General features: G+C 40.7%; 1 protein-coding gene across 5 annotated transcripts in view; it reads right to left on the bottom strand.

Moving 5' to 3' along the window:
• The window catches only part of PDE7A (phosphodiesterase 7A), a 114044-nt gene that overhangs the window by 47807 nt on the left and 39203 nt on the right, over nucleotides 1-27034 (bottom strand). For 4 of the 5 annotated variants that reach the window (XR_011570588.1, XR_011570587.1, XR_011570589.1 and 1 more), the window contains exons 2-3: nucleotides 4948-5008; nucleotides 590-673 (exon numbers count right to left, since the gene is read on the bottom strand). Coding sequence is in view for 2 of the 5 variants with exons in the window: in XM_019973729.2 (XP_019829288.2) it covers nucleotides 590-673; nucleotides 4948-5008 (145 nt within the window). In the remaining 3 variants the exon portion in view is untranslated. Of the gene's footprint in view, nucleotides 1-589; nucleotides 674-4947; nucleotides 5009-16125; nucleotides 18857-27034 lie in introns of those variants that run through there. The other variant, XM_019973730.2, reaches the window with a different exon arrangement.

Raw genomic sequence — 27034 nt, forward strand, 5'->3', positions numbered from 1 at the left:
CCCCAGCCCCGGTGAGCTATAAACATCTGTTTTTGTTTTTCTAGCTTCGGGTGTCCAACAAAAAGCTCTGCTCAGCTTCTCACTCACTTTCCCAGCATCAGCAGATGCCACTAAGGGGAAAAGTCAGCTGAAATGCCAGGCTCATCCCTGCCTCAATGGTACTCTCACACACTCAAATACATAGTCTTTTATATTTTGTCCAGTTTTCTTAATGTTTTTAATTGAAGTGTTACTACAAATGATCTATCCAATGTTACCAAAAGTGGAACTCCTCCAAAAACAAACTGTTTTGAAAATGCAGCTTTTAAAAAGAAAAGAATGTACCAAAGTAATTTCACATTTAAATTAGAAAGAAGAAAAACTATTATCAGCTTTCATATTTTTACAATTTCCAACTCTACTTGCCTCTAAACATTTATGAACATTATTTAGGAATAAAGTGTCATTTATCATGACCTAATGTTTTGAAAACATTTTGAACATGTTTTTTCTTGTATTCCTTTCTCCCCTCTTGGAAAATTACATCATTTTATGAAGACCTGAAGTTTACTGGAAGTCTGAGAGAAATAGTGTATCTGCCAACACTTACCATGAAAAATACGAAAATCAATATATGGATGAGAACCTCGTCTTTCTGATTCAAATCCTGCTCGACTCCTTACACGTACATCTCCTAAACAGAACCAGGGATAAAACGAAAGTTGAGACGGCTGTTATTCAGGAAGAAGCTCCCACACGCAATAGAGGTCTCAGTGGTATCATACTTATAAGGAATGGCCTACTAACAATATAAATGGGGTAGGTAGTTAAGAGCTGATTTATTTGAAGGGGTTTACAAATTTTCAGCACTGAGTTGTAAGGCTAGATGAACAGTTTACTTTTTTTTTTTTAACCTCCCCTACAGTAATTATAATCTCTATTTTAGAGTCACCTTCTGAAAGATGACTCAAGTATATGATAATCCAAACTCATATCTTATTACTCCCATGGAGTTAAAAAAATCCTGAGCAGGAAACTTAAAAAAGCCACAGTGAGAAGCAAATATTTACCAAGTGTCTACTCTGCCTAGCACTATACTATAGGCTATATGGGATATAAAGAAATAGAAAACATATTACCTATTCTTGAGCAGCTTACATTTTTTGAAAGGTATAGAAAATTAAAACATTAAATATTTCGCCTGAGACGTTTAATTTGATCAACCTCTTTTCTCACTGAGAATGGATATAGTCAAGATCTTCGGTTGTAAACTTTGTTGCTGATAAGCTCAGTATGTGACTCTTGTATCCATGTGACTCTTGGACCCACAGCAACATAACCACCGCAGTCTTGTGCCAGGTACTCTTTCTGCGCTTTGAAGACATCCTTTTATTTAATTCTCCAACCAACTCTGAGAGACAGGAATCTTTTTCTTTTTAATATTTATTTATTTGGCTGCAATAGGTCTCAGTTGCAGCATGTGGGATCTATTAATAATTCCCTGACCAGGGATCAAACCCCCTACACTGAGGGTACAGAGTCTTAGCCACTGGACCAGCAGGCAAGTCCCAAGAGACAGGAATCTTAACCCCCATTTTCAGATCCAGTAACTGAGATTTCTAGATGTTAAAGAGCACGCACAGGCCACAAAGCTGGTATAAAGCAGAGTTCAGATTTAAACCTAAGTCTGTGGACTCCAAAGGTAGGAACTTTCCCATTACACTTCCACAGCCTCCAAGTTCATAACCTTTAAGTCTTCAGTGCCTACACCTGCTTACAGTTCCACTTGCCTGGAACGCCTTCCTGCTTATGCTTCATTTCAAGGGGCCTGTCAGCCACTGTGAGTCTACCCTATAATGATTAATCACTTCTCTCATGTGGCAATGCCTTCACTCTGGATCAAATGTTTACTGAGCGCTCGCTGCATATCAGGAAATACAGCAGTGAGCAAAATACACAGAGTCCCTGTCTTCATGAAGTGCGTCCTTTCATGCAGTGAGACCAATAATAAAGCACATCAATAATGTCACTCTATGGAAGACGGTAACAGTAAAATGAAGAAAGGAAAGCAAGGAAAAATCAAAAGGGAGGGAGGTGAGGGTGGCTGATTGGGAAGCTAGTCATGATGCGGTCAGAGACCTCAGTGAAAAGAGAGTATCCGAGCAGGGACCTAAAGGCAAGGAAGCAGTGAGCCTCGTGGCCACCTGGGCAGAGAGGGTTCCAGACGTAAGGAAGAGAAAGCATGAATACCCTTGAGAGGGGAGCTTGCTTGGCATGTTCAGAATCAAGCAGAGAGGCCAGCATGGCTGGAGTGAGATGAGTGGGGTCAGAGAAGCAGTTGGGCTAGATCACGTTGGACCTTCATGGGCCATTATAACAGCTTTGTCTGTTACTCTAAGGTAGAAAACTACTGGAAGATTCAGAACAGAGGAGCGAGACAGATTTAACTTAGGTCTGAAAAGGTTTACTGGTTGTATAGACTAGAGAGTCAAGTAGAGACACACAGGTAGACGCAGGGAGGCCAGTTAAGGAATGAGTGCATTCATCAAGGCAACAGCTATGCCCTGCGGAGAAGTGATTATGGGAAGATGCTAGTCAAGGATAATAAAGTTTCGATTATGCACAGTAAGTTCTGGAGATCTTACGTACAACAATGGGACGACAGCTAACAATAAAAAACTGAGTAACTGTGGTTTAGGCTGGGATAATAACAGCATTGGCGTGGCGAAATTCTGGATGTACTCTGAAGGCATCAGTCAAGAGGATTTGCTGATGAAGTAGACATAGACTAAGTGAGAAACAAGTCAAGAATGATGCCGATTAACCTAGAATCTGTCATACAGAGTGAACTATGTCAGAAAGAAAAAAACAAATACTGAATGTTAACGCATATATATGGAATCTAGAAAAATGGTACTGAATAACATAGTCACAGGGCAGCAATAGAGATGCAGACATAGAGAATGGACTTGTGGACACAGTGCGGGAGGAGAGAGTGAAACACACAGAGAGGAGCACTGACGTATCTACACTACCCTGCGGGAAGCAGACAGCTGGGGGGAAGCTGCCGCACAGCACAGGGATCTCGGCTCGGCTCGGTGACGACCTGGAGGGCTGGGGGTGGGGCTGGGAGGAGGCTCGAGAGGGAGGGGTTATATGTACACTTATGGCTGAATCATGGATTGTACAGCAGAATCCAACACAACACCGTAAAGCAATTATTCTCCAATTAAAAATAAATTTAAAATGAAAAAATGAATGATGCCAAGGTTCCTGATCTGACAATACAAGATTCAAGTTCCTTTTTCCGAGATGGTGAAAGAATATCAAATGCACGGACTTGGGGAACACAAATATTTAAACAGATCTGTTAAATGTGAGGTGCCCATGGCACATCCAAGTGGAGATGTTCTACAGAGTGAAGAAGACAGGAGTCTAACCTATGTTTTAAAAAAAGCAGAATGTGGACATCTCTGCAGAGAGATGGAAATGGTAAGGAAGAAAAGGCTTCACATTCCTGGGGGAAATATGTGCTAGAGTAGAATGGAACTAGGCAGATGTGATACATGAGATAAATTAAGGAGGGGAAAAAAGGGAAGATGACACAAACGGGGCACTGGAGAACACGTGGGCTAATGAGGAGGAGGAGGAATTAGTGAAATGGGGGGGAAAAAAGCCACCCCAGAAGCAGGTGAAGAATAAGGATGACTCAATGTTGTAGAAATTGAGCAAGGAATTCTGAGCATGAGGAGAACAGTCAAGCCAGAAAAGACAGTAAGAAAAGATGAGTAAAGGTGCCCATTGGACTCTTTTTAAAATAGATTATTTACTGAAAAAATTTTGGCCACTCCATGTAGCATGTGGCATTTTAGCTACTGGACCAGGGATTGAACTTACATCCCCCCTGCACTGGCAATTTTAAGATGCATCCTGATGATTCTTAACGGAATCTTAACCACTATACCGCCAGGGAAGTCCCTGGACTCTTAATAGTACATTTTTAATATTATGAACTAAAGTACAAGGTATCAAGGAGTGCGTGGATGAAGGGAAAAAATCTGGCAAAGAGAGGGAGCGAGAAAGAAAACTATATACACACACACACACATCAAATTCATTTACCCTCTGGACTTGAGTAATACATTAAAGATTTAAGAACAGAGACTAGGAGAAGACACATGGCCTTCTCACCAGCCAAGTGAGAACAAACACATCCAGTGACAGGACTCGAGATCAGGTATTTTTCGTGGTCTCGTCTTTTTTCATGTTACCGTGGACATCTGTTTAATACTCAGCAACTCTGCAAATCTAAGACTTTTCATGAAGAATCATCAGGATGCATCTTAAAATTGTGTACTGGTAACCGAGTCTCAGTTATAAAGCTAGAGATTTCTTAATTACCCATAACTCTTAAGATGCCCCTCTTTTTCATATCACATTAATTTTGATTTCTAGATTCAACTTCAAAGTTACAGACATTTATGCTGCAACAGTGATGAAAAGCTTCCTAATGAAAGATATCTCAGTCCTGAATAACAATAGATAACAAAATTAACTTATACTAGTGCAAACTTGATTTTTTGATTTGTGGTGCTAGAGAAGACTCTTGGGAGTCCTTTGGACAGAAAGGACATCAAACCAGTCAATCCTAAAGGAAATCAATCCTGAATTAATATTTACTGGAAGGACTGATGCTGAACCTGAGGCTCCAATACTCTGGCCACCTTATGCAAAGAGCCGACTCACTGGAAAAGACCCTGATGCTGGGAAAGACTGAAGGCAGGAGAAGTGGGTGGGCGACAGAGGATGAGAGGGTTGGATAGCGTCACTGACTCAATGCATATGAATTTGAGAAACTCCAGGAGACAGTGAAGGACAGGGAAGCCTGCCATGCTGCAGTTCATAGGGTCGCAGAGTTGGACACAACTTAGCCACTGGATAACAAAATGCAAAATAAAGAATTCTTACCTAGCATACGAATGTACAGTGCAGTCTGATCCGAGCTGTCATAGGAGATAGCTCCACGCCTCTAGAAGAAAAAACACACATATTTTAATGCAGACAATTTAGTATGTGATATCGAGTTCAACATATATGTATTTGTTATTTTCTGTGATGTACTGTGCAAGAGAAGTTGGGATACACAAAATTAAATATGGCATTTGCCAGTCCTGCTGACACCTTTGTCTCAGACTTCCAGCGTCCAGAACGTCTCAATAAATTCTGACCTTGCCTCCCCACTCTTGAGTTTCTGTTGTTTAAGCCACCCCTCAGTGGCATATGTTAGAGTAGTCCAAGCAGACTAACAAATGTAGGTAAACCAGGGTAGGTAGTTTCAATCCTCTGTGTTCAGGCCAAAAGTGGAGGAAGAGTTTCATTTTTCAAGGTATATATTTTCTTTTTGGTATGTTCCCAATTTTGGCCCACTGTTTACAGTGTCTATTGCATATCTATTCATTGGATTTCATTCTCATGTTAGTAAGACATGAAAGCCACTCAGTCGTGTCTGACTTTTTGCAATCCCATGGACTATACAGTCCGTGGAATTTTCCAGGCCAGGATACTGGAGTGGGTAGCTTTTCCCTTCTCCAGGGGATCTTCCCAACCTAGGGATGGAAACCAGGTCTCCTGCATTGCAGGTGGATTCTTTTCCAGCTGAGCCAAAAGCGAAGCCCAAGAATACTGGAGTGGGTAGCCTATCCCTTCTCTAGCAGATCTTCCCAATCCAGGAATCAAACTGGGGTCTGCCGCATTGCAGGTGGATTCTTTACCAACTGAGCTATCAGGGAAGCCCATTAGTAAGATATACTCACAAGTAATATGTTTCAAAAATCTCTCAGTGAAGTATTCGCTTATCTTAATGCTTATTTTGTGTAAGTGTATATCTTACTTGCATTTGTTGGGTACCGAATACATGTTCCTGGAATGCGAAGTCAAGTGAGCCTTAGGAAGCATCACTACGAACAAAGCTTAGAGGTGACGGAATTCCAGTTGAGCTATTTCAAATCCTAAAAGATGATGCCGTGAAAGTGCTGCACTCAATATGCCAGCACATTTGGAAAACTCAGCAGTGGCCACAGGACTGGAAAAGGTCAATTTTCATTCCAATCTCAAAGAAAGGCAATGCCAAAGAATGCTCAAACTACCACACAATTGCACTCATCTCACACACTAGTAGAGTAATGCTCAAAATTCTCCAAGCCAGGCTTCAACAGTACGTGAACCATGAACTTCCAGATGTTCCAGCTGGTTTTAGAAAAGGCAGAGGAACCAGAGATCAAATTGCCAACATCCACTGGATCATCGAAAAAGCAAGAGAGTTCCAGAAAAACATCTACTTCTGCTTTACTGACTATGCCAATGCCTTTGACTGTGTGGACCACAACAAACTCTGGAAAATTCTGAAAGAGATGGGAATACCAGAACACCTGACCTGCCTCTTGAGAAATTTGTACGCAGGTCAGAAAGCAACAGTTAGAACTGGACATGGAACAACAGACTGGTCCCAAATAGGGAAAGGAGTATATCAAGGCTGTATACTGTCACCCTGCTTATTTAACTTATATGCAGAGTACATCATGAGAAACGCTGGGCTGGGTGAAGCACAAGCTGGAATCAAGACTGCCGGGAGAAAGATCAATAACCTCAGATATGCAGATGACACCACCCTTACGGCAGAAAGAGAAGAACTAAAGAGCCTCTTGATGAAACTGAAAGAGGAAAGTGAAAAAGCTGGCTTAAAACTCAACATTCAGAAAACTAAGATAATGACATCTGGTCCCATCACTTCTCGGCAAATAGATGGGGAGATAGTGGAAACAGTGGCTGACTTTATTTTGGGGGGCTCCAAAATCACTGCAGATGGTGACTGCAGCCATGAAATTAAAAGACGCTTGCTCCTTGGAAGGAAGTTATGACCAACCTAGACAGCATACTAAAAAGCAGAGACATTACTTTGCCAACAAAGGTCTGTCTAGTCAAAGCTATGGTTTTTCCAGTAGTCATGTATGGGTTTGAGAGTTGGACTATAAGGAAAGGTGAGCACTAAAGAATTGATGCTTTTGAACTGTGGTGTTGGAGAAGACTCTTGAGGGTCCCTTGGACTGCAAGGAGATCCAAACAGTCCATCCTAAAGGAAATCAGTCCTGAATATTCACTGGAAGGATTGATGCTGAAGCTTAAACTCCAATACTCTGGCCACCAGATGCAAAGAACTGACTAATTTCAAAAGACCCTGATGCTGGGAAAGATTGAAGGCGGGAGGAGAAGGGAACAACAGAGGATGAGATGGCTGGATGGCATCACTGACTCAATGGACGTGAGTTTGGGTGGACTCCAGGAGTTGGCAGTGGATAGGGAGGCCTGGTGAGCTGCAGTCCATGGGGTGGCAAAGAGTCAGTCATGACTGAGTGACTGAACTGAACTGAAATACATGTTCAACTTTATTTTCCATTCAAAAAAATACGGCATTTGCTCTTGAAATCTATAGCTGTGACACAGACAAACACAATGTGATTAAGCATTACCATCAAAGTGGATAGGCAGATGGAAATTTAATGTCAAGAGATCATACAAGCCCAGCTGAGGACAGAGCTTCTGCAGAGGTAGCCAGAACTGACAGAGAGACATGGTTCAATGACCTCACTATTCTCTTCAACTAAACACGAATGAATAAGAAAATGAGAATCATCAGACATGTGAACCAACCCTTTAGCTAGAAATCAATGAAACAATATGAAAAACCAAATGGCCCAGAAGCTAGCAAGACATAAGAGAATTTAAAAAGTTAATGAGTGTACTCAAAGAAATGTGAGAAGACGCTGCATCTATTACACCAAAAAAATGGAGTGCCATTTAAAGAGCACAGATTTAAAAATACATTTTGAGCTTAAAAATAAACCGATATAAAAAGCAACATTATTCCTAACAGCCCCTGAGTGGAAACAATCCAAATATCCACCAACTGATGAACGTATAAACAAACTGTGGTACAGCCATACAATATATCATTCGGTGTTACTCAGCTGAAGAAATGACTGAAGTTCTGATGCATGCTACATCACAGATGAACCTTGAAAACAATGTCGAGTGAAAGGAGCTCGTCATGAGGGACCGCAGAGCCTATGGCTGCATTTATGTGAAATATCCCAAATAGGCAAATCCACAGAATTAGAAATAGACTGGTGGCTGCCAAGAGTTGGGAGCGGTGATGGGAAATGGAAGTGAATGCTAATGGGTACAGAGCTTCAATCTGCAATGATGAGAACGTTCTCAAAGTAACCATGCTATGCTATACTAAGTCACTTCAGTCGTGTCCGACTCTGTGCGACCCCATAGACGGCAGCCCACCAGGCTCCCCCACCCCTGGGATTCTCCAGGCAAGAATACTGGAGTGGGCTGCCATTTCCTTCTCCAATGCATGAAAGTGAAAACTGAAAGTGAAGTTGCTCAGTCGTGTCCGACTCTTTGTGACCCCATAGACGGCAGCCCACCAGGCTCCCCCACCCCTGGGATTCTCCAGGCAAGAATACTGGAGTGGGCTGCCATTTCCTTCTCCAATGCATGAAAGTGAAAAGTGAAAGTGAAGTCGCTCAGTCGTGTCCAACTCCTAGCGACCCCATGGACTGCAGCCTACCAGGCTCCTCCGTCCATGGGATTTTCCAGGCAAGAGTACTGGAGTGGGGTGCCAACCATGGTAATGACTAAACAACTCTGTGAAAACACTGAAAATCATGGAAATGGGAATTGTATACTTTAAATGGGTGAATTGGATGGTATGTGAATTATACATCAATAAAGTTATTATAAAAACAGCCAGTATTGCAAATATTTTAAATATAATTACAAAAAGAAAAAAAAAAAAAACCTTTGTAAGTGCTGAAACACCCTCAGCAAGTTCTGCCAACTCCACTTCCACGCCGTCTCCCTTCCTCAAGCTCCTTGTTCTGTCTCAGACAACAGCATTTCTCACCTGGGCTCCTTGATGGGCAGCTGCCTGGCTTTCCTGCTACATCCCTCGACCTTCAGACCCTTCACACACAAGAAGCAAGAGTGAACTTGCTCCCAGCTACTGCTCAAAGTCCTCTAATGGCCCCCGAATACTTGGAATGGAGTCCACAGATCAAGCTCTCCATGACCTGCCAAGCCCTCAGTTCTACCACAACTCTCTCTTTACCAGAGAGACCCAGCCACCCTGGCCTGCCTGCATCCCCCCAAGCACACCAAACACACAGCTGTGCTACGTGCTGTTCTGTACAGGACCACGGCAGCACCATTTCCTTCCTCTCTCTCAGGTTCCAGATGAAACGTCATCTCTTCAGAGAGCCATCCCCAACCCCATCTACCAAACCTAAGGTCACCTGAGAGAACCTCACTACTCCTGAAGGTAGAGGTCCTCCTAACCTTCACCCGCCGTGCAGCTCTTGGCCGACCTATTCTCGTTTACTTGTTCCAAAACAAAAGCGCCACAAGAGCTGGAACCCTGTCTGACTTACTCACCGCTGTCTCCTTGGCCTCTAAAACTACTATTATTTAGTAGAGGCTAAATAAATACCTGGTAAATCGATGACTGAGTGCATTTATTGTAAATAAGTTAGTGAATAATTTTTTACAGATTAAGTTGATGAATAAATTTGATGAGCAAATTGATGAATAACAACTGAGATGAACACAAATTAAACATCTAGAAGATAAAAGTAACCAAGCCTCCTCCTAGAATCTAATGTCTGCGGGGGCAGGGACTTGTATCCCCGGATATAGAATAAACCCCAACATTTAGAATAGTGCCTAGCACACTGAAAGAAATCAATAATATTAGCTGAATAAACAGGCAAGCAAATTCTTAATAGAGAATCTAGAATCAAATCCAATAATATCCAGTAATTTTATTTATGCTAAAGGATTTAAAAATCTGTGGGGAAAATATTAATTATATAATTTGCTATTTGGAAAAACATAAAGCTGTATTATTTCCTATCTACTCCAAAATAAATTACAGATGGAACAAAAATGTTAATGTAAAAAAAAAAGCATGAAAGTATTAAAGGAAAACATGACTGTATTTTAAAAAATTTGAAATAACAAGGACCTATAATGAATCACTTTGCTGTACATCTGAAATAAACACTGTAAATAACTACACGTCAATAAAATTTTTTTTAATTTAAATAATGACATTAAAAAATCTTAAATAGGGAAGACCTAGTTGTTCTATAAAGTCCAGAAGTCATGAAAAATAAATCAATTTGGCCACAAAAAGTTAAATTATGCATGGCAAAACATATCATAAATAGGCAAAAGACAAACCCCACATCACGAAAATTAAGTTGAAGAGTTATGACAAAGGGCTAATTTTTCCCTGCTAATCTAAAAATAAAAGGGAAAAAAAAAAGGCCCACAAATCAGTTAGCAAATAATGAATAACAGTGTATAAAAACAGGTAGGACATAAATATACTACTCAAGGAAGAGAAATAATAAACACAAGAAAAGATGCTTGACTTCAATAATGAAAGAAATACATGTTAAGGAAATGAGATGGTATTTTTACATATTAGATTAATGATATTCTGTCCTCACTAAACTGGCATGAAATTTACAGCTCTTTAACATATACCTAAAAATCTCAAGGAAAAATAACCATGCTTTTTACTATTATTATAAAGAAATTTTATTGCATTTAAAACCCTCATGGATTTAGCATGCAAAGTATTTGTCACTCAGCAGTGTCCGACTTCTTGCGACCCCATAGACACACCGGGCTCCTCTGTCCACGGGATTCTCCAGGCAAGAATAGTGGAGTGGGATTGTCGTCCCTACTCCAGGAGATGTTCTCAACTCAGGTATCGAACCCAGCTCTCCTGCATTGCAGGCAGATTCTTTATCATCTGATCCAAGGAAACAGCTCCCCAAATCATTGTTTTTATCCCCTTAATGCATGCGTACTCAGTTGCTTCAGCTGTGTCCGCCTTTTCTCTACCCCATGGACTGTAGCCTGCCAGGTTCCGCTGTCCACAGAATTCTCCAGGCAATACTGGCATGGGTTGCCATGCCCTTCTCCGGGGGATGTTCCCAACCCAGGGATCAAACCAGCGTCTCTTATGACTCCTGCATTGGCAGGTGGGTTCTTTACCACTAGCGCCACTGGGAAGCCCTACTATTTAAGAGAAAAACATCAATTAAAGTCATGTATGATTTAATGAAGATGTAAACAAACAAGCAAAAACCTCCAACAGTTCATGAAATATAAAAGGAACACAAGTTATAAGCAAAAATAAAATTTTAATTTTCGACACTGGCTGCCTCCAAGGAGGCTGAAGGACACAAAGGTAGGAGGAGAAACTACCAATGAATATCTTTTGAATTTTGTAGCCTGTGGGCTTCTCAGGTGACTCAGTGGTAAAGAATTCACCTGCCAATGCAGGAGATCCGGGTTTGATCCCTGGTTGGGAAGACCTCCGACCTCCTGGAGAAGGAAATGGCAACCCAACTCGTGTTCTTGCCTGGGAAATCCCCTGGACAAAGGAGCCTGGCAGGCTACAGTTCATGGGGTCTCAAAGAGATATGACTGAGCATGTTTGCACATAATTATTATATATTCACAGAATAAATCAAATAAAAAATACAGTAAGAATCTACTACAAAGAAACCCACAAAGAAGTGGAAGATCTCAAATTCTAAGGGACTAAATCATACAGAACACATCCCTGGCAGCATCACGCTTAATAAAGTTAAAGTGTCTTCCACCAACAGAAGACCCTAAGCCTCCTGCAGTGTCTCATCATAAACTACTTATTCGGGAGCAAACAGTCACTGTAGTCACTTGGTATTAAAAGGTACAACTCACAGCTGCTGTTCACATCCCCACCCCAAGATATTTAGCTTATCAGATTTCAAGCCTCCCCTTAATACCACCATAAGAGAGGAAAATCTAGTAGTACGAAGAGCACATAGGTGGAAATAAGTATTCCTACCGGCCAAATCAGATTCATGAAACCACAGGTATGATTGTGTAACAGCCTGTCATGGTCAGTACCTATCAACCCACTTGTATCCAATAAAACTTGAGTAAACAGCTTGTTAAAACAAATTGTAACCTGTTATCTCTAACAGTCCTCTTCAGGAAACCCAGTTGCCTTTTTTTTTTTTTTTTTAAGTGTAGGGAGGGGTATTTACTAAAAGAGCCACTAATTAGAGAGGTAAAATCTCATCACTCTAAGGACTTTGAAAGACTAATACCAGCTGTTAAAACAGTGTAAGCAAAAAACTGACTTGTTTAGTGGCTAAGCCGTGTCCAACTCTTTTGTGTCCCCATGGACTGTAGGCCACCAGGCTCCTCTGTCTAGGGGATTTCCCAGGCAAGCATACTGGAGTGGGTTGCTATTTCCTTCTTCAGAAAAACTGGGTAATGAACATAATCTAGATTATAACTATGACATACTAAACTTATTTTAAGGTATTCACTTTAGACTTATTTATAGAGGCACCAGTTTAGATATTAAAACGGTAGAGTCTTAGTTAATCATTTCTAAAACTTGGCAAAAAGGGTAGAACTTAATTTTAAATATATTCTAACAAATTACTTAAGGATGTCCAAAGTATTCATTTAATTTGATTTATTACTAATTTAAGTAAGTCTGGTCTGTAAATACTTAAAATTCAACCCTAAACCACAAGACATAACTCTTATGAAATAAATCTAAATGAGACAAAAGGAAATTTTTTTAAGAATGGACTTAAAAATGTGAACCATCAATGAATACATTCTGACTGACAATTTACTCATTTACTTGCCTCACAAATGAAGCTTAAAATGAATATCAAATTTGTTTCACTAAGCAATCCAGGAACTCCTTTTGGAAAAATGCACTATAAATTACTAATTATAAAAATGTGATTTCCATGTTAAGTGTTATTTTAAAAAATAATTATAGGAACCTCCCTGGCCATCCAGTGGTTAAGACTCCCAGCTTTCACTGCAGGGCGCATGGCTTTGATCTCTGGGGGGCGGGGGGTGGGGGGGTGGGGGGGTGGGGGGGTGGGGGGGTGGGAGGGAACTAAGATCCCACCCCACATGCCACGCAACACGGTCAAAATAAATAAATAAAAATTAATAATTAAAAAAGACCTACATTTACTGAAGGCCCAATTAAAAAAAATAATTATGTGTGCTTTATACACCCAGACTGCTGCTCAGGCTTAACATATACCTTTTTAAAAGATCATCATTTTACAAGCCATATAGTTGTAAAATTCTATTTTTAATAAAGATAGTAAAACAAATTGAACCAAAATCCCAAGTTACGCTGTCAGTCATAAAACACTGTGAGCTATCATCCACATTCCCACTCACCTCACCAGCGAATGGAAATAACTGAGACGCTCCTACTCGTGACTCTTCTAATTTAGCCATCCTGGGAACAGCTTGTAAAGCAAACTAGTATAGGTCAAAACACGGGCGCGGCTGAGCTAATCAGAAACTGACAGCAGCAGCACAAACAAGTTAAACAGTAAGGTTCCAAAGAATCTACAGCCACAAAAGCTGGAGTTCTGAGTGCCCGACTAAGACACTTGCCTTGAATCAGGGTGAACTGCTCTTCCATAAAAGATCTGACTTAGAAGGTAGATGATAAAAGGCGTAAAAGTTGTTCCCAATATTAGTTAAGGTGTAACTTTTAAAGACAGACATGTTGTGTTGTGTGCTTTTTTTTTGGCGGGGGGGGGGTGGGGAGGAGGGGAATGCTTCGAGCCTTGTGGGGCTTTAGTTCCCTGACCAGGGATTGAACCCAGGGCCCCAGCAGTGACAGTGAGAAGTCCTAACCACTGAACTTCCAGCGAATTCCCAAGGACAATGTGTTTTAAAGGGACTTTCCAGGTGGCTCAGTGGTAGAGAATTGGCCTGACAATGCAGGAGACGTGTGTTCGATCCCTGAGTTGGGAAGATCCCCTGGAGAAAGGAATGGCAACCCACCCCAGTATTCTTGCCTGGAGAATCCCATGGACAGAAGAGCCTGGCGGGCTACAGTTCATGAGGTTGCAAAGAGTTGGACACAACTGAGGGGCTGAGCACAAGCACGAAAGATATTTTAAGTGCTATGGTTTTTATCTTGTTCAACTTTGCCACTCAAGTAACCTATTGTGCAAAAGCGTGTGTATTTCCCTTTCATGGTAAAGTAATGATACATTAACTCTTTGCTGCGCTCCTACTCTGTGCCAGTAAACGCTCCAGGTGCCTTCAGACAAAATCTCTCTTTACTGAACAAGACCTCTAGAGGTAGGTTTTATACGCTCCATCATTAGACGCTCTGTCACAGGGCCTAAACACAGTAGCACTGAATACATTTCTGGGTCACATTACAAAAAATGGTAACACAGTACAAAAGATGAAGAAGCCCAAAGTTCTGAAAGCTTTCTCTGATGCAGTAAAGTGAGCTTTTTCAGAGTGTTTTCATCTTACATCTGGATGGGAAGAGCCGACTCATTAGAAAAGACCCTGATGATGGGAAAGACTGAGGAAAGGAGAATTGGGTGACAGACGATGAGACGAGATGGTTGGATGGCATCACTGACTCAATGGACATGAATCTGAGCAAACTCTGGGGGCTGGTGAAGGACAGGGAAGCCTGGCGTGCTGAGTTCCATGGGGTTGCAAAGAGTTGGACACAACTTATCGACCAAACAATAGCAATTTATCTTACATAAGCCAGAAAAGCGTTCCTATCTGAGTGCCTATCCAAGACTTGCATCCATCCATTGAACACTAGCCTCCAGTTCTTCTTCGCTATATACTTTTAAAAGTCACACGTTGAAAATAACAGCAGTCTGTTGCTTAAAAACTTTAAAAAATTTTTTTGATTTTTGATTGTTATAACAAAGTAAAAAGTGTCTAAAAAAATCTACAATTCAACTAATCCATTAACTTGACCTTCATTCAGTAACTTGGCAAGCTAATCCTCTAAAAACAATGAGTAAATTGGTGTCTGTGTGACAAAATTAATTTACAAAAGACAAAGATTAAAAAAAATCAAGCCTATTGTTTTTCTTTAAGAGATTTCTTCAATCATGTTCAGTAAGAAAATACGACTGCTTCAAGAAAGACACAACTATGCCTAAAACAGTATGCTTAAACGTGAAAACACTACCTTATCCGGGATCAAAACCTCGCTTGAAAAAGATGTTTAACTTTACAGAAGTTTTTGTGTTGCTTACTAGCAAATGGTATTGGTCTTAAACATTTTTAAGTTTATGTTCACACTTTTCAGTTTTCTTAATAAAGGAAGAAAAAAAGCTGCATGGTGGGTTAAAGATATAATCATTTTTACACAAGTACAGACAAAAGAATTTTACATAGTACAATCTTAAGTATTTCCTACTTTACACTCTCAATCAGATACCAAATGAATAGCAGTCTATCAAGCATTTCTTAAGCCTGGTCTTTGGAATCCAAATTAAAGATCAACAGATACATAATACAATAATCTTACTTTTTTCACTATAATTAAGGCATATATTTCAGTAGCAACAAGACCTTAAGTGAGAACGGGCTAGAAAGTGGTATTTAGTTTTTTTAAAAAGTTTACAATTGCTTAGAAATCCCCAGTAATTATACTTCGTATTTATAAGTTACATAAATTTGGTAACTCCAGAAGAGAATGTTTAAAATATGTACACCAAAAGCCCAAACTGTTCAATAATTTCATAACCTTAGAAGCTGAACTTAAGCATAAAACCTCGATTTTTAATGGCAGTGAAGACCTCAGTCTGTTTGTCAGCCCAGTGGCACTCTAGTTTTTGGATAACTTCATCTTGATCACCCTGGCACAGTAAATAGACATGACATTAACTAGTTTAAAAAAAAAAAAAAAAAGACAGACTTCTTTAAAGGCATGATCCTGAGCAAAGTTACTTCGATACCAAGAAATGATCTGTAAAAAGCCCTTCAGGAGGAATAGGTGGGAGAAAAATGAAAATGACAGATAGTAACATGGTAATAACATGACAATGACAGCTGACAGGTAAAACCGCAGAGCTCTTGTAAGCAGAAACAAAAACTGGAGCAAAAGGAGAAGGAACTCCACTAACCAGTCCATTCCTACCAATGTATAAACGAGAGATTCATGTCACCATCCTAAAAATAAAGATGGCCTACCTTAGAGGCGACCCACTTGATGAGAACCAAGGCCAGACACCAGATCAGTGTAATTCCCATTGGGTCTAGCAAAAGTCCTGCTGCATAACCTCCCTCCGCGCCCAGCGAGCAAAGAGCAAGGGAGACTCGTCAGACCTGACAATAACCAGCTGTCCCGAAGCAGAAGCGAGGGGAATGCCCGCCCTGAACCTCACACAGCTGCCTTCAAACAAGGGTCACGTGACTCTGAGAACGCGCTGCCAGCCGGCCTTCCTACCGGCGCGTGGTTACTGCCAGCGCCCAGGGCTGGGTGGGAGAGTCAGTGACCGGGGAAGAGGAGGGGAAAAACCTTCGTGACAGCCGATCTAACAGTCCCACACAATGTAGGCAAACGAGGTCTCTGGCGGCCCCAAGCTCGTCCACAGCCGACCTAACAGTCCCACACAATATAGGCAAACGAGGTCTCTGGCTGGCTCCAAGCTCGTCCACAACCTTAACATCGGCACTTCTTTGAAATAACTTTCCCCCAAATGTCTGGCAGCACTAAAAAAGTGCTCATTTCTTCCATAAAGACCAGCTCCACAGGTAGAATTGTCCTGGCGTTTAAAAACATTAACGCATTTTATTCTACATTTTCAACTTTTAGTATTGAACGTGTCCAACTTTTTCTTTCCTTTGGAGCTAGGATTACTTTATGAACGTTAGGGGTTTTGATAGACAATGTTGTGCTATATAAACATTATAATTCACGCATTCTGGATTTATTGACAAAGGCCAGCCTATCTAGGTGTTTTCAAGCAACTATAAATACATTACTTCCAAGCCCTAGCTGTGACCCAGCGTCTATGATAATACCCGTGCTCCACGTCTCACTCTTCCCTCAGCTGTGAGTTGGGGGCTCAGTGACAGCAAAGTGGGCCTCTGTCCATCTCTGTGATCTCTCACAGCAGCCAGCATGACAGGAAAAGCCTTTCATGAAACTTTCATGCAAGTAGTTCTTAAGCAGCAATCAGGGACCAGGCCCTTGGTGAGATGCAGGGGTATTCAAGTGGAAACAGACACTGGCTCCTGCCCTCCTGAGGCTTTCAGTTTAATCAGAATCTACACGAATCAAAGACTGTAAATAAGCACAACGCTGCAACTGAAACAAGTGCAGTGGGGCTGAGGCGGGAATTGCCAACGATGCTTGGGTCTGACCTGGTTAGGAAGTGAGGAGCTTCTTCCCAGGGGCCCTGAAATATCCCCGAGCTGAACTGAAGGGGCAAGAACGCGAAGAGGACGGGAAGATGATCTGTGTGGACGTGACAATGCATGACAAAACCAAGCAGAAGATTCGGGAAGAAGAGTAGATGAGGCTGGAAAGCAGGTCATGCGATGGCCAGAGGGGAGATTCTTTTGTCTTCATCCTAAAAGCTAATCCCAACCTGCTGGACACTTCGGAGGTTTTGGTCAAGTGCAACTCGGTGGGATAAGGCTAGGTGGGCACTCAGGAGACCACAGCAGAGGGGATCACAGCTCTGGCTGGGGCCAGGGAAGGGGAGAGAGGTAGACAGGCTGGGAAACACTCAAGACAGGACTGCTTCAGGGACCACAGCTCACAGTGAGACAGAGTCATCTGCCTGGTGATGGGACCCACATGATGGTTCTAAAATACCTGAAAATAGCCCCAGTAGTTCAAATACCAGTGCTGTTTTCATTATCCAATCCTCAATACAAAGAGGGCATTAAAAAAAAAAAAAAGTTAATTCTCAACCTGTTAAAACAAGGCATAAATTCAAATTACAGGTCCAAATCAAAATTTTTCTAAATTTAAGCTATACATGAAACACGGCCATGTATTTCTCACTACACCTTATATATATCTCTTCTTTCTTCTGAACAAGCTGTGATGCTAATCCTTGCACACACGGAGACAACTTTTTTAGTCTGTCATGAAACTAGGTGCGACATGAGACTGTCAGGGTCTCAGGTTACTCTTTGGGCAGTAAGGTTCCAGCCAGCAAATTCAAAGGATGCGCAGGACAAGGACAGAGCAGCTGAGTGGAGTCAGCCCTGTTCCCAGGAGAACTGCTGGTAGTCATAATTCATTACCTGCTGGACTGGCCTGGGCAGCATACACCGAATGAGCCTGCTACCTCCATGCTCAGCCCGGAAACACTTCTTATCCTCACATTGCCCTGCCAATCAGCTGCTCAAAAAGCTGAGTTCTAAGAAGCAAACACGATACTGCTATTTTTGACGCAGTACTTAAACATTTTGATGTATGTCTTATAGGTCAACAGTGAGGTCACCAATCTGCACTTGCGTCTTGTGTACAAGGGAAGGATGGAACAATGGAAGATGAAGATCAGAACTGAGACACAGAGGAGAGAAAAAGACAGGCAGTTCTAAAACTTCTCTCATTGAAAGGAACGTCCGTTAAGATTATTGTACCATCTCCAAACTTACTGGGTCTGGAGTCAAGAGCCTGGGTTTGCTTCCCAGCTGTGCTGGCAAGAGTTGAGTGAACCTGGGTAAGTCATCACCTCACTTGCCTCCCTTCACAGGAGTTAAGGGACATCTGTGCAAGACCTTGCTCAGAGCAGGCTTTCAGAAACACTTCAGTTCAGTCGCTCAGTCGTGTCCAACTCTTTGTGACCCCATGAATCGCCGTATGCCAGGCCTCCCTGTCCATCACCAACTCCCAGAGTTCACTCAGACTCACGTCCATCGAGTCAGTGATGCCATCCAACCATCTCATCCTCTGTCATCCCCTTCTCCTCCTGCCCCCAATCCCTCCCAGCATCAGAGTCTTTTCCAATGAGTCAACTCTTCCCATGAGGTGGCCAAAGGACTGGAGTTTCAGCTTTAGCATCATTCCTTCCAAAGAAATCCCAGGGCTAATCTCCTTCAGAATGGACTGGTTGGATCTCCTTGCAGTCCAAGGGACTTGCAAGAGTCTTCTCCAACACCACAGTTCAAAAGCATCAATTCTTCGGCGCTCAGCCTTCTTCACAGTCCAACTCTCACATCCATACATGACCACTGGAAAAACCATAGCCTTGACCAGACGGATTTTTGTTGGCAAAGTAATGTCTCTGCTTTTCAATATGCTATCTAGGTTGGTCATAACTTTCCTTCCAAGAAGTAAGCGTCTTTTAATTTCATGGCTGCAATCACCATCTGCAGTGATTTTGGAGCCCAGAAAAATAAAGTCTGACACTGTTTCCACTGTTTCCCCACCTATTTCCCATGAAGTGTCAAGTCCAAATTAAATCAGTAAGGCCTAACCATGGTAATGACCTGACCTCTCCAGCTACACCCCAATTCTGGGCTTAAAGGAAACCACACGGTCCAGGAGGGAACACGTGTGGTGCCCGCCCAGCACTCAGGGACACTTTGCTGAGTCCTGGGAGGGCCAGGGTAATTTTTCACACCAGTCAACAGGCTGGCTCCCTACAATGGTTCCCCAGCATCCCCTTCATCAATTTCCACTACATATCTGACGCTGAAATACAGAGATAATCAAGACACAATCCTCCAAGGCCAGGAAATTTCCTATTTGAATAGAAATAGCAGGGACTTCCCTGGTGGTCCAGTGGTTAAGGTTCTGTGCCTCCTGTGTAGGGGGTGCAGGTTCGATCACCGGTCAGGAAACTAGCATCCCACATGTCTTGCCACATGGTCAAAAAAAATTTCAATAGAAATAGCTACTGTGTTTATGCCTAAAATCATAGCTCCTTCATTGCTGATGACACATGTACATCATTCAAATCTCACAAAAACCTCAGGCAATACAGTTTTTTCTTAGTATACTTACCTTTCTTTAATGGCATGAATCTAATGGCTTTAAAATTTTTTCTTATTTTGAGATATGAAATACTTACTACTAATGTATCTTGACAAATTATAAAGCTTCTCTTAATAAAGAAATTTCAATAAGATGAAATAGAAACAAAAGCTGTTATCAAATTATATTCATACTCATCTATGATATATTACTTATTAGAAAATTATCTTAAAAATTAATCTCTCCAAATATAATGTATTATCCCCTAAATAAATAGTTGCCTCTTTTACAATAATAACAAATGTATTCTTTTATATTAACATTTCTCACCTGTCTCAAAGCCTAAGTGAAACATGACAGGGTAACAAAAAAGGGTCACTTGACTATACTAGGAAAATTCATGCACAGGATACAGTTAAGCTCTTGAAAACAGAATTTGATACCATAAGAAAAAAAAAGGTATAAAATTCTTTACCTTTCTGGGGCTTATAAAATATCTGAATAGTCAGGGTATTAAAAGCAAATCTCACTATTTTAGGAGCACAGTCAATGGAAGGAAAAGGTACAACTTCAATCACTGTGTCTTAGAGAAGTAATCCAAGTACAAATTTTACCCCTGGGGCTCTTTGCCACTCACAGGACACCTGTCAATCTTGGCAATAGCCTTTAGCTATCCATACAGAGACTCAGCATGTCCTTCTCTTGACCAAATTAGGCTAACCTCATCTGCATTGACATCAGTGTCTATAATTTTGGAATCATGTTGACAGGAATAGTCTATCCCAGAGTTCTTTATACGAATGTAGTGTCTGTTGAAACCATAACCAAATTTATAGTAGAAAAAATGTGAATGCAATAGTCACAATTTCAAACCTTGCCCTTATCATTTTGAATTCCAGCCAATTTTAATAACAAATAATAAATCAGGGTGAGCTTTTTTTTTTTTTACTGATATTTCTTCTGCTAAAAACCTCATATTAGAGGTGATTATTTTTTAAACGTTATGAATTTCAAGATCTATGAAACTGATGAAAAATTCAGCCTTGATAAACAACAAAAACTATTTTAAAACTATGGTGACATGGGACTTTTATCAGTTAAGACCTTTGTTAGTGCTCTGAATTAAGCTATTATATATTTCTGTCGTCTCAGTATTTAATGGCAACAAATACACGATTAGTCCCAGTATGAAGGAAGTAATAAAAACATCCTGACAGTTTACAAACATTCAAGTCTTCCGGTCCAGGAAACTACATCTTATGATAGGAAAAGAACTGAGATTTGCTTACTGAACCATTCTTCAAAATATTTTTAAAATTACGGGAACCCTGCTCCTCACCACATTTTCTCACAAGATTTCCAGGATCAACTGATTCCTGGCCAAAAGACAAAAGCGGAGTAGTCCTATTCCCCAATGGATTCGAACGAAAACTGTACTAAGATCAGGTACAACTGCAAGAGAAGACGCTGCAGGAGAACCAAGCTTGGTCTACAGGAAGCCTCATACAACAGGTGGCACATGTACGGAATCTGAGTCAAGGTCAGCTGCATCTTACACTGAGAACATTGCTACTACCGTAACAGCTGGATGTGTTTTATTGGGAAAATGTTTTTTCTCTTTGTGTCAGTGTTTCTGCACTAATGCTTTGGCTCAGGAATAAATGTGAGAATTTTTGTTGGAAAAAAAATTATAGAAAAGTAGAAATGGCCACAATTACCAGAAGGAAAAAAAAAAAAACAAAACCCAATGGTGTGGCTCCTACAACTGTAGAGTTTGGACTTAAGTTGCTAGCATAAAAGACCAGGAGCATGTCACAGACATTGGCCACCTTAATTTCCACAAGGCTGCACAGTCTCTGGATGCATCCGTAAGAAGAAAGCAGAGCACTGTTAGGCTGACTCCTAGCTGACTGAGCAAACTTAACCAGAGTTCAAGTTCTGGATATGAAACGAGTAGAAGAATTCCAGAGGTACCTAACAGAACTCTACATCCGATTCTTTTTTTTTTTTTAAGGGCACGGTTTTTCCATACACGCTGTGAGTACATCTCTCTCTCTTTTTAAAATTTCATTTATCTATATATTCATCTGGCTACACTGGGTCTTAGCTGCAGCACGAGGGATCTTCAGTCTTCACTGCAGCATGCGGGATCCAGCTCCCTGAACAGGGATCGAACCTGGGCCCAGTGCATTGGGATCTTGAGGTCTCAGCCACTGAACCCCCAGGGAAGTCCCCTGACGTTTTGTGATTTATTAGGAAGCAGATCAGACTAATGTATATCAAATCTGCATATAAAACAAAGAGTAAACCACATTTAATTACAAAATAACCTGAAGAGAATGGAGTGTGTGTTTTTATGTAAGATAAACTGCATGCATATGTAACAGTGGAAACAGAGTTTAAAACAGTTTCCTTTGAAAAAAAAAGTCAGAATATTTAAACTCTAATAGGAAGCAGTAAGTAAAGGCAACCTTAGGAAGCACTGAGGGTCAGATGTTATGTTCAGTAGCTTTAGTTGTGTCTGACTCTTTGTGATGCTATGGACTGCAGCCCGCCAGGCTCCTCCATCCATGGGATTCTCCAGGAAGAATACTGGAGTGGTATGCCATGCCCTCCTCTAAGAGTCAGATATTAATAATATCCAAATCAAGGATGCTCCTCTCTTCTCAATACAGGCCACATTTATAAGACTGAATTCAGTTCTGAGTATTACACTGGAAGATGCATTCATACATAACATTTTTAAAAGCACATACGGATATGACAAACTTAGTGTATTAAGAAGCAAAGACATCACTTTGCCAAGAAAGGTTCATACAGTAAAAGCTATGGTTTTTCCAGCAGTCATGTACAGATTTGAGAGTTGGACTATAAAGAAAGCTGAGTGCTGAAGAACTGATGCTTTCAAACTGTGGTGCTAGAGAAGACTCTGGAGAGTCCCTTGGACAGCAAGGACATCAAATCAGTCAATCCTAAAGGCAATCAACCCTGAATATTCACTGGAAGAACTGATGTTGAAGCTCTAATACTTTGGCCACTTGATGCAAAGAGCCAACTCACTAGGATAATATATAAGGAATAGTTGCATAAACTGAGATGCTTTAGGGAAAGAAAGAAAAACAGGGTGTAAACACACCAAGACACATCACAATAAAATTACTAAGAAAAACAACTGATGCCCAAACCAGACAAAAACATTCCAAAAGGAAATCATGGACCAAATAGCTCATAAACAAAGACACAAAGATCTGTAAGAAAATAATTGTAAATCAAATCCAATAATATATAGAAAGGAAATGCATTATGATTAAATGGATATTATCATCTCAGGAATCAAATTGGTTTATTGTTAAAAAAACAATAAATGTAATTCAACATATTAGAATTAAAAAATCATATAATATTTCAATTGGTAACAAAATTCAACACTCATTTATGCTAAACACTCTTTACTAGGAATAGCAGGACACTCTCTCATCTGACAAAGGACATCTATAAAAAACCTACAGCCACCTCATATTTGAAAATAAAAAAACTAAATGCTTTTTGCCCTAAGATCATAAACAAGGCAAGGATGTCTGCTCTGTATCTTTAATAGGGTATTTAAAGTCAGAGCCCATGCATTAAGGCAAGAAAAAGAAATATGTGGCATCCAAACTGGAAAGGAAGAAGAAAAACTATCTTTTATTTGCAGACAACATAATTATCTATACAGAAAATCCTAAAGACTTTACAAAAGAACTACTGAAATTCATAAAATATAGCAACATTACAGGACACAGATTTGATATGCAAAAGTCAATTGCATTCCTATATATTAGAAAAAATTATTGAAAAATGGAATTTTAAAAATAGCATTTCCAATAGCACCCAAAAACATGAAATACCTGAAGACAAACTTTACAGAATATGAGCAAGATCTGTACAAGGAAAATTATAAAACCTTTTTGAGAGAAATTAAAGAGAGTTCCAGAAAAACATCTACTTCTGCTTTATTGACTATGCCAAAGCCTTCGACTATGTGGATCACAATAAACTGTGGAAAATTCTGAAAGAGATGGGAATACCAGACCACCTGACCTGCCTCTTGAGAAATCTGTATGCAGGTCAGGAAGCAACAGTTAGAACTGGACATGGAACAACAGACTGGTTCCAAACAGGAAAAGGAGTACGTCAAGGCTGTATATTGTCACCCTGCTTATTTAACTTATATGCAGAGTACATTATGAGAAACGCTGGGCTGGATGAAGCACAAGCTGGAACCAAGACTGCCGGGAGAAATATCAATAATCTCAGATATCCAGAGGACACCACCCTTATGGCGGAAAGTGAAGAAGAACTCAAAAGCCTCTTGATGAAAGTGAAAGTGGAGAATGAAAAAGTTGGCTTAAAGCTCAACATTCAGAAAACGAAGATCATGACATCCGGTCCCATCACTTCACGGGAAATAGATGGGGAAACAGTGGAAACAGTGTCAGACTTTATTTTTTTGGGCTCCAAAATCACTGCAGATGGTGACTGCAGCCATGAAATTAAAAGACGCTTACTCCTTGGAAGGAAAGTTATGACCAACTAGACAGCATATTGAAAAGCAGAGACATTACTTTGCCAACAAAGGTCTATCTAGTCAAGGCTATGGTTTTTCCAGTGGTCATGTATGGATGTGAGAGTTGGACTGTGAAGAAGGCTAAGCGCCGAAGAATTGATGCTTTTGAACTGCAGTGTTGGAGAAGACTCTTGAGAGTCCCTTGGACTGCAAGGAGATCCAACCAGTCCATTCTGAAGGAGATGAGCCCTGGGATTTCTTTGGAACGAATGATGCTAAAGCTGAAACTCCAGTCCTTTGGCCACCTCATGAGAAGAGTTGACTCATTGGAAAAGACTCTGATGCTGGGAGGGATTGGGGGCAGGAGGAGAAAGGGACGACAGAGGATGAGATGGCTGGATGGCATCGCTGACTCGATGGACGTGAGTCTGAGTGAACTCCGGGAGTTGGTGATGGACAGGGAGGCCTGGCATATGGCGATTCATGGGGTCGCCAAGAGTCGGACACAACTGAGCGACTGAACTGAACTGAAAGACCTAAATAAATGGAGAAATGTATCAAGTTGTTATAAGACTAAACTGTGTTTTCCCCAAGAGATCTGCCAAGGTCGTAACCTGGCACGCATAAACGTGACTTTACTTGGTTCCTTGCATATGTAATCAAGTTAAAATAACAGTATGTTGGGTTAGAGCAGGCTCTATAGCCAATATAACTCACGTTCTCATAAGAAGAGAGAAATGTAGACGGAGATACAAAAGGAGAAGATCATGTGCACAGGGAGGCAGAGATTATAGAGTACTGGTTCTACAAGCCAAGAAATGCGGAGGATGGCCGGCAACCACCCGAAGCTAGAGGAGACAAGGAAGGATTCCTCTCCCAGAGCCTTCAGAGAGAGCATGCCCCTGCTGACATCTTAATTTCTGACTATGAGAATAAATTTGTTACTTTCAGTCATACAGTTTATAATAGTTTGTCTTGGCAGTCCTAGGAAAGTAATACATATGTTTATGGAAGGCTTGACGTCGTTTCCAATTTTTCTCAAGTTAATCTATAAATCCAATTAAAATTCCAGCATGCTTTCTTTAAAAAAGAAATTCTACAATCTATATGGAAACACAAAAGATCTAGGATGGCCAAAATATCTTTGAAAAGAATAAAAAATATTGGAGGACTTACACTACCTGATTTCAAGACTTTTATTTTAAAACTATAGTAAACCAGACAATGTGGCTTTTACATAAAGGCAGATGTAGAGCATCAGAACTGAATAGAGAATTCAGAAACAGACTCACACTTGTGTGATTAATCAATACTCAACAAAGGTGTGGAGAAGGCAATGGCACCCCACTCCAGTACTCTTGCCTGGAAAATCCTATGGGCGGAGGAGCCTGGTAGGCTGCAGTCCGTGGGGTTGCTAAGAGTCGGACATGACTGAGCGACTTCACTTTCACTTTTCACTTTCATGCATTGGAGAAGGAAATGGCAACCCACTCCAGTGTTCTTGCCTGGAGAATCCCAGGGATGGGGGAGCCTGGTGGGCTGCCGTCTATGGGGTCGCACAGAGTTGGACACGATTGAAGCGACTTAGCAGCAGCAGCAGCAACAAAGGTGCCAGAGTAATTCAAGGGCAAGTACCTATCTTTTCAACAGATGGCACTGGAAAAACTATATAAACTTAAGAAAAAAATCCCAACATGCAATCTCTTGCTATACAAAAAAATCAATGCAGATCTTTATATCTAAACATAAAGACTAAAACAAAATTTCTAAGAAAAAGTATGAGAATATATTCAAGATTTGGGGTTAACTAAAGATTTCCAGATACAAAAATACTAGTTACAAAAATTTTAGTTATGCTTAATTACAATTAAAAACTTCCCTTCAAAGGTAGTGTTAAGATATGAAAAAGCAAACCACTCAAATATTTGTAATAAAAAATCTGACCAAGGATTTGATCCAGATTATATTACACTAAAAACTCATCTTAATGAAAACTAATTCAATTTAAAACACAGGCTAATGACTTGAACAGACAAGTTCACAATGGGAAGATATATATAATGTGAAGATACATATCTTCACATTGGGAAGATATATAAATAGCTGATACACACATGAAAAGATGCTCAACATGTTTAATCACTGGAGAAATGAAAACCAAAATCATAAGATACCATTAAACACCCAAAAAAATGGCTAAAATTAAAAAGGTTGACAATATCTAGTGTTCGGATGTGAAGCAATCAGAACTCTCTGTAAATGAACCATATGCCCCCAAAATGATCTGAACATGAATATTCATAGCTTTATTCATAATATAAGCATCCCAAGCAGACAGTAAATGTTCAGTTATAGATCACTGCAATAAAGCAAATGCCACAATAAACCAAGTCAACCCAAAGTCTTTTGTTTCCCAGTATATAAAAAAGTTATGTTTATTTACTGTGGTCTAGTAAGTGTGTAATGGGCTTCCCTGGTGGCTCAGTGGTAAAGAATCCACCTGTCGATGCAGGAGACTCAGGTTCAATCCCTGGGTCAGGAAGAACCCCCTGGAGTAGGAAATGGCAACCCACTCTAGCATTTTTGCCTAGAAAAAATGGGGATCTTCCCAATCC

The sequence above is a fragment of the Bos indicus genome, chromosome 14 (genome assembly GCF_029378745.1).
Source record: "Bos indicus isolate NIAB-ARS_2022 breed Sahiwal x Tharparkar chromosome 14, NIAB-ARS_B.indTharparkar_mat_pri_1.0, whole genome shotgun sequence".
Lineage (NCBI taxonomy): Eukaryota > Metazoa > Chordata > Mammalia > Artiodactyla > Bovidae > Bos > Bos indicus.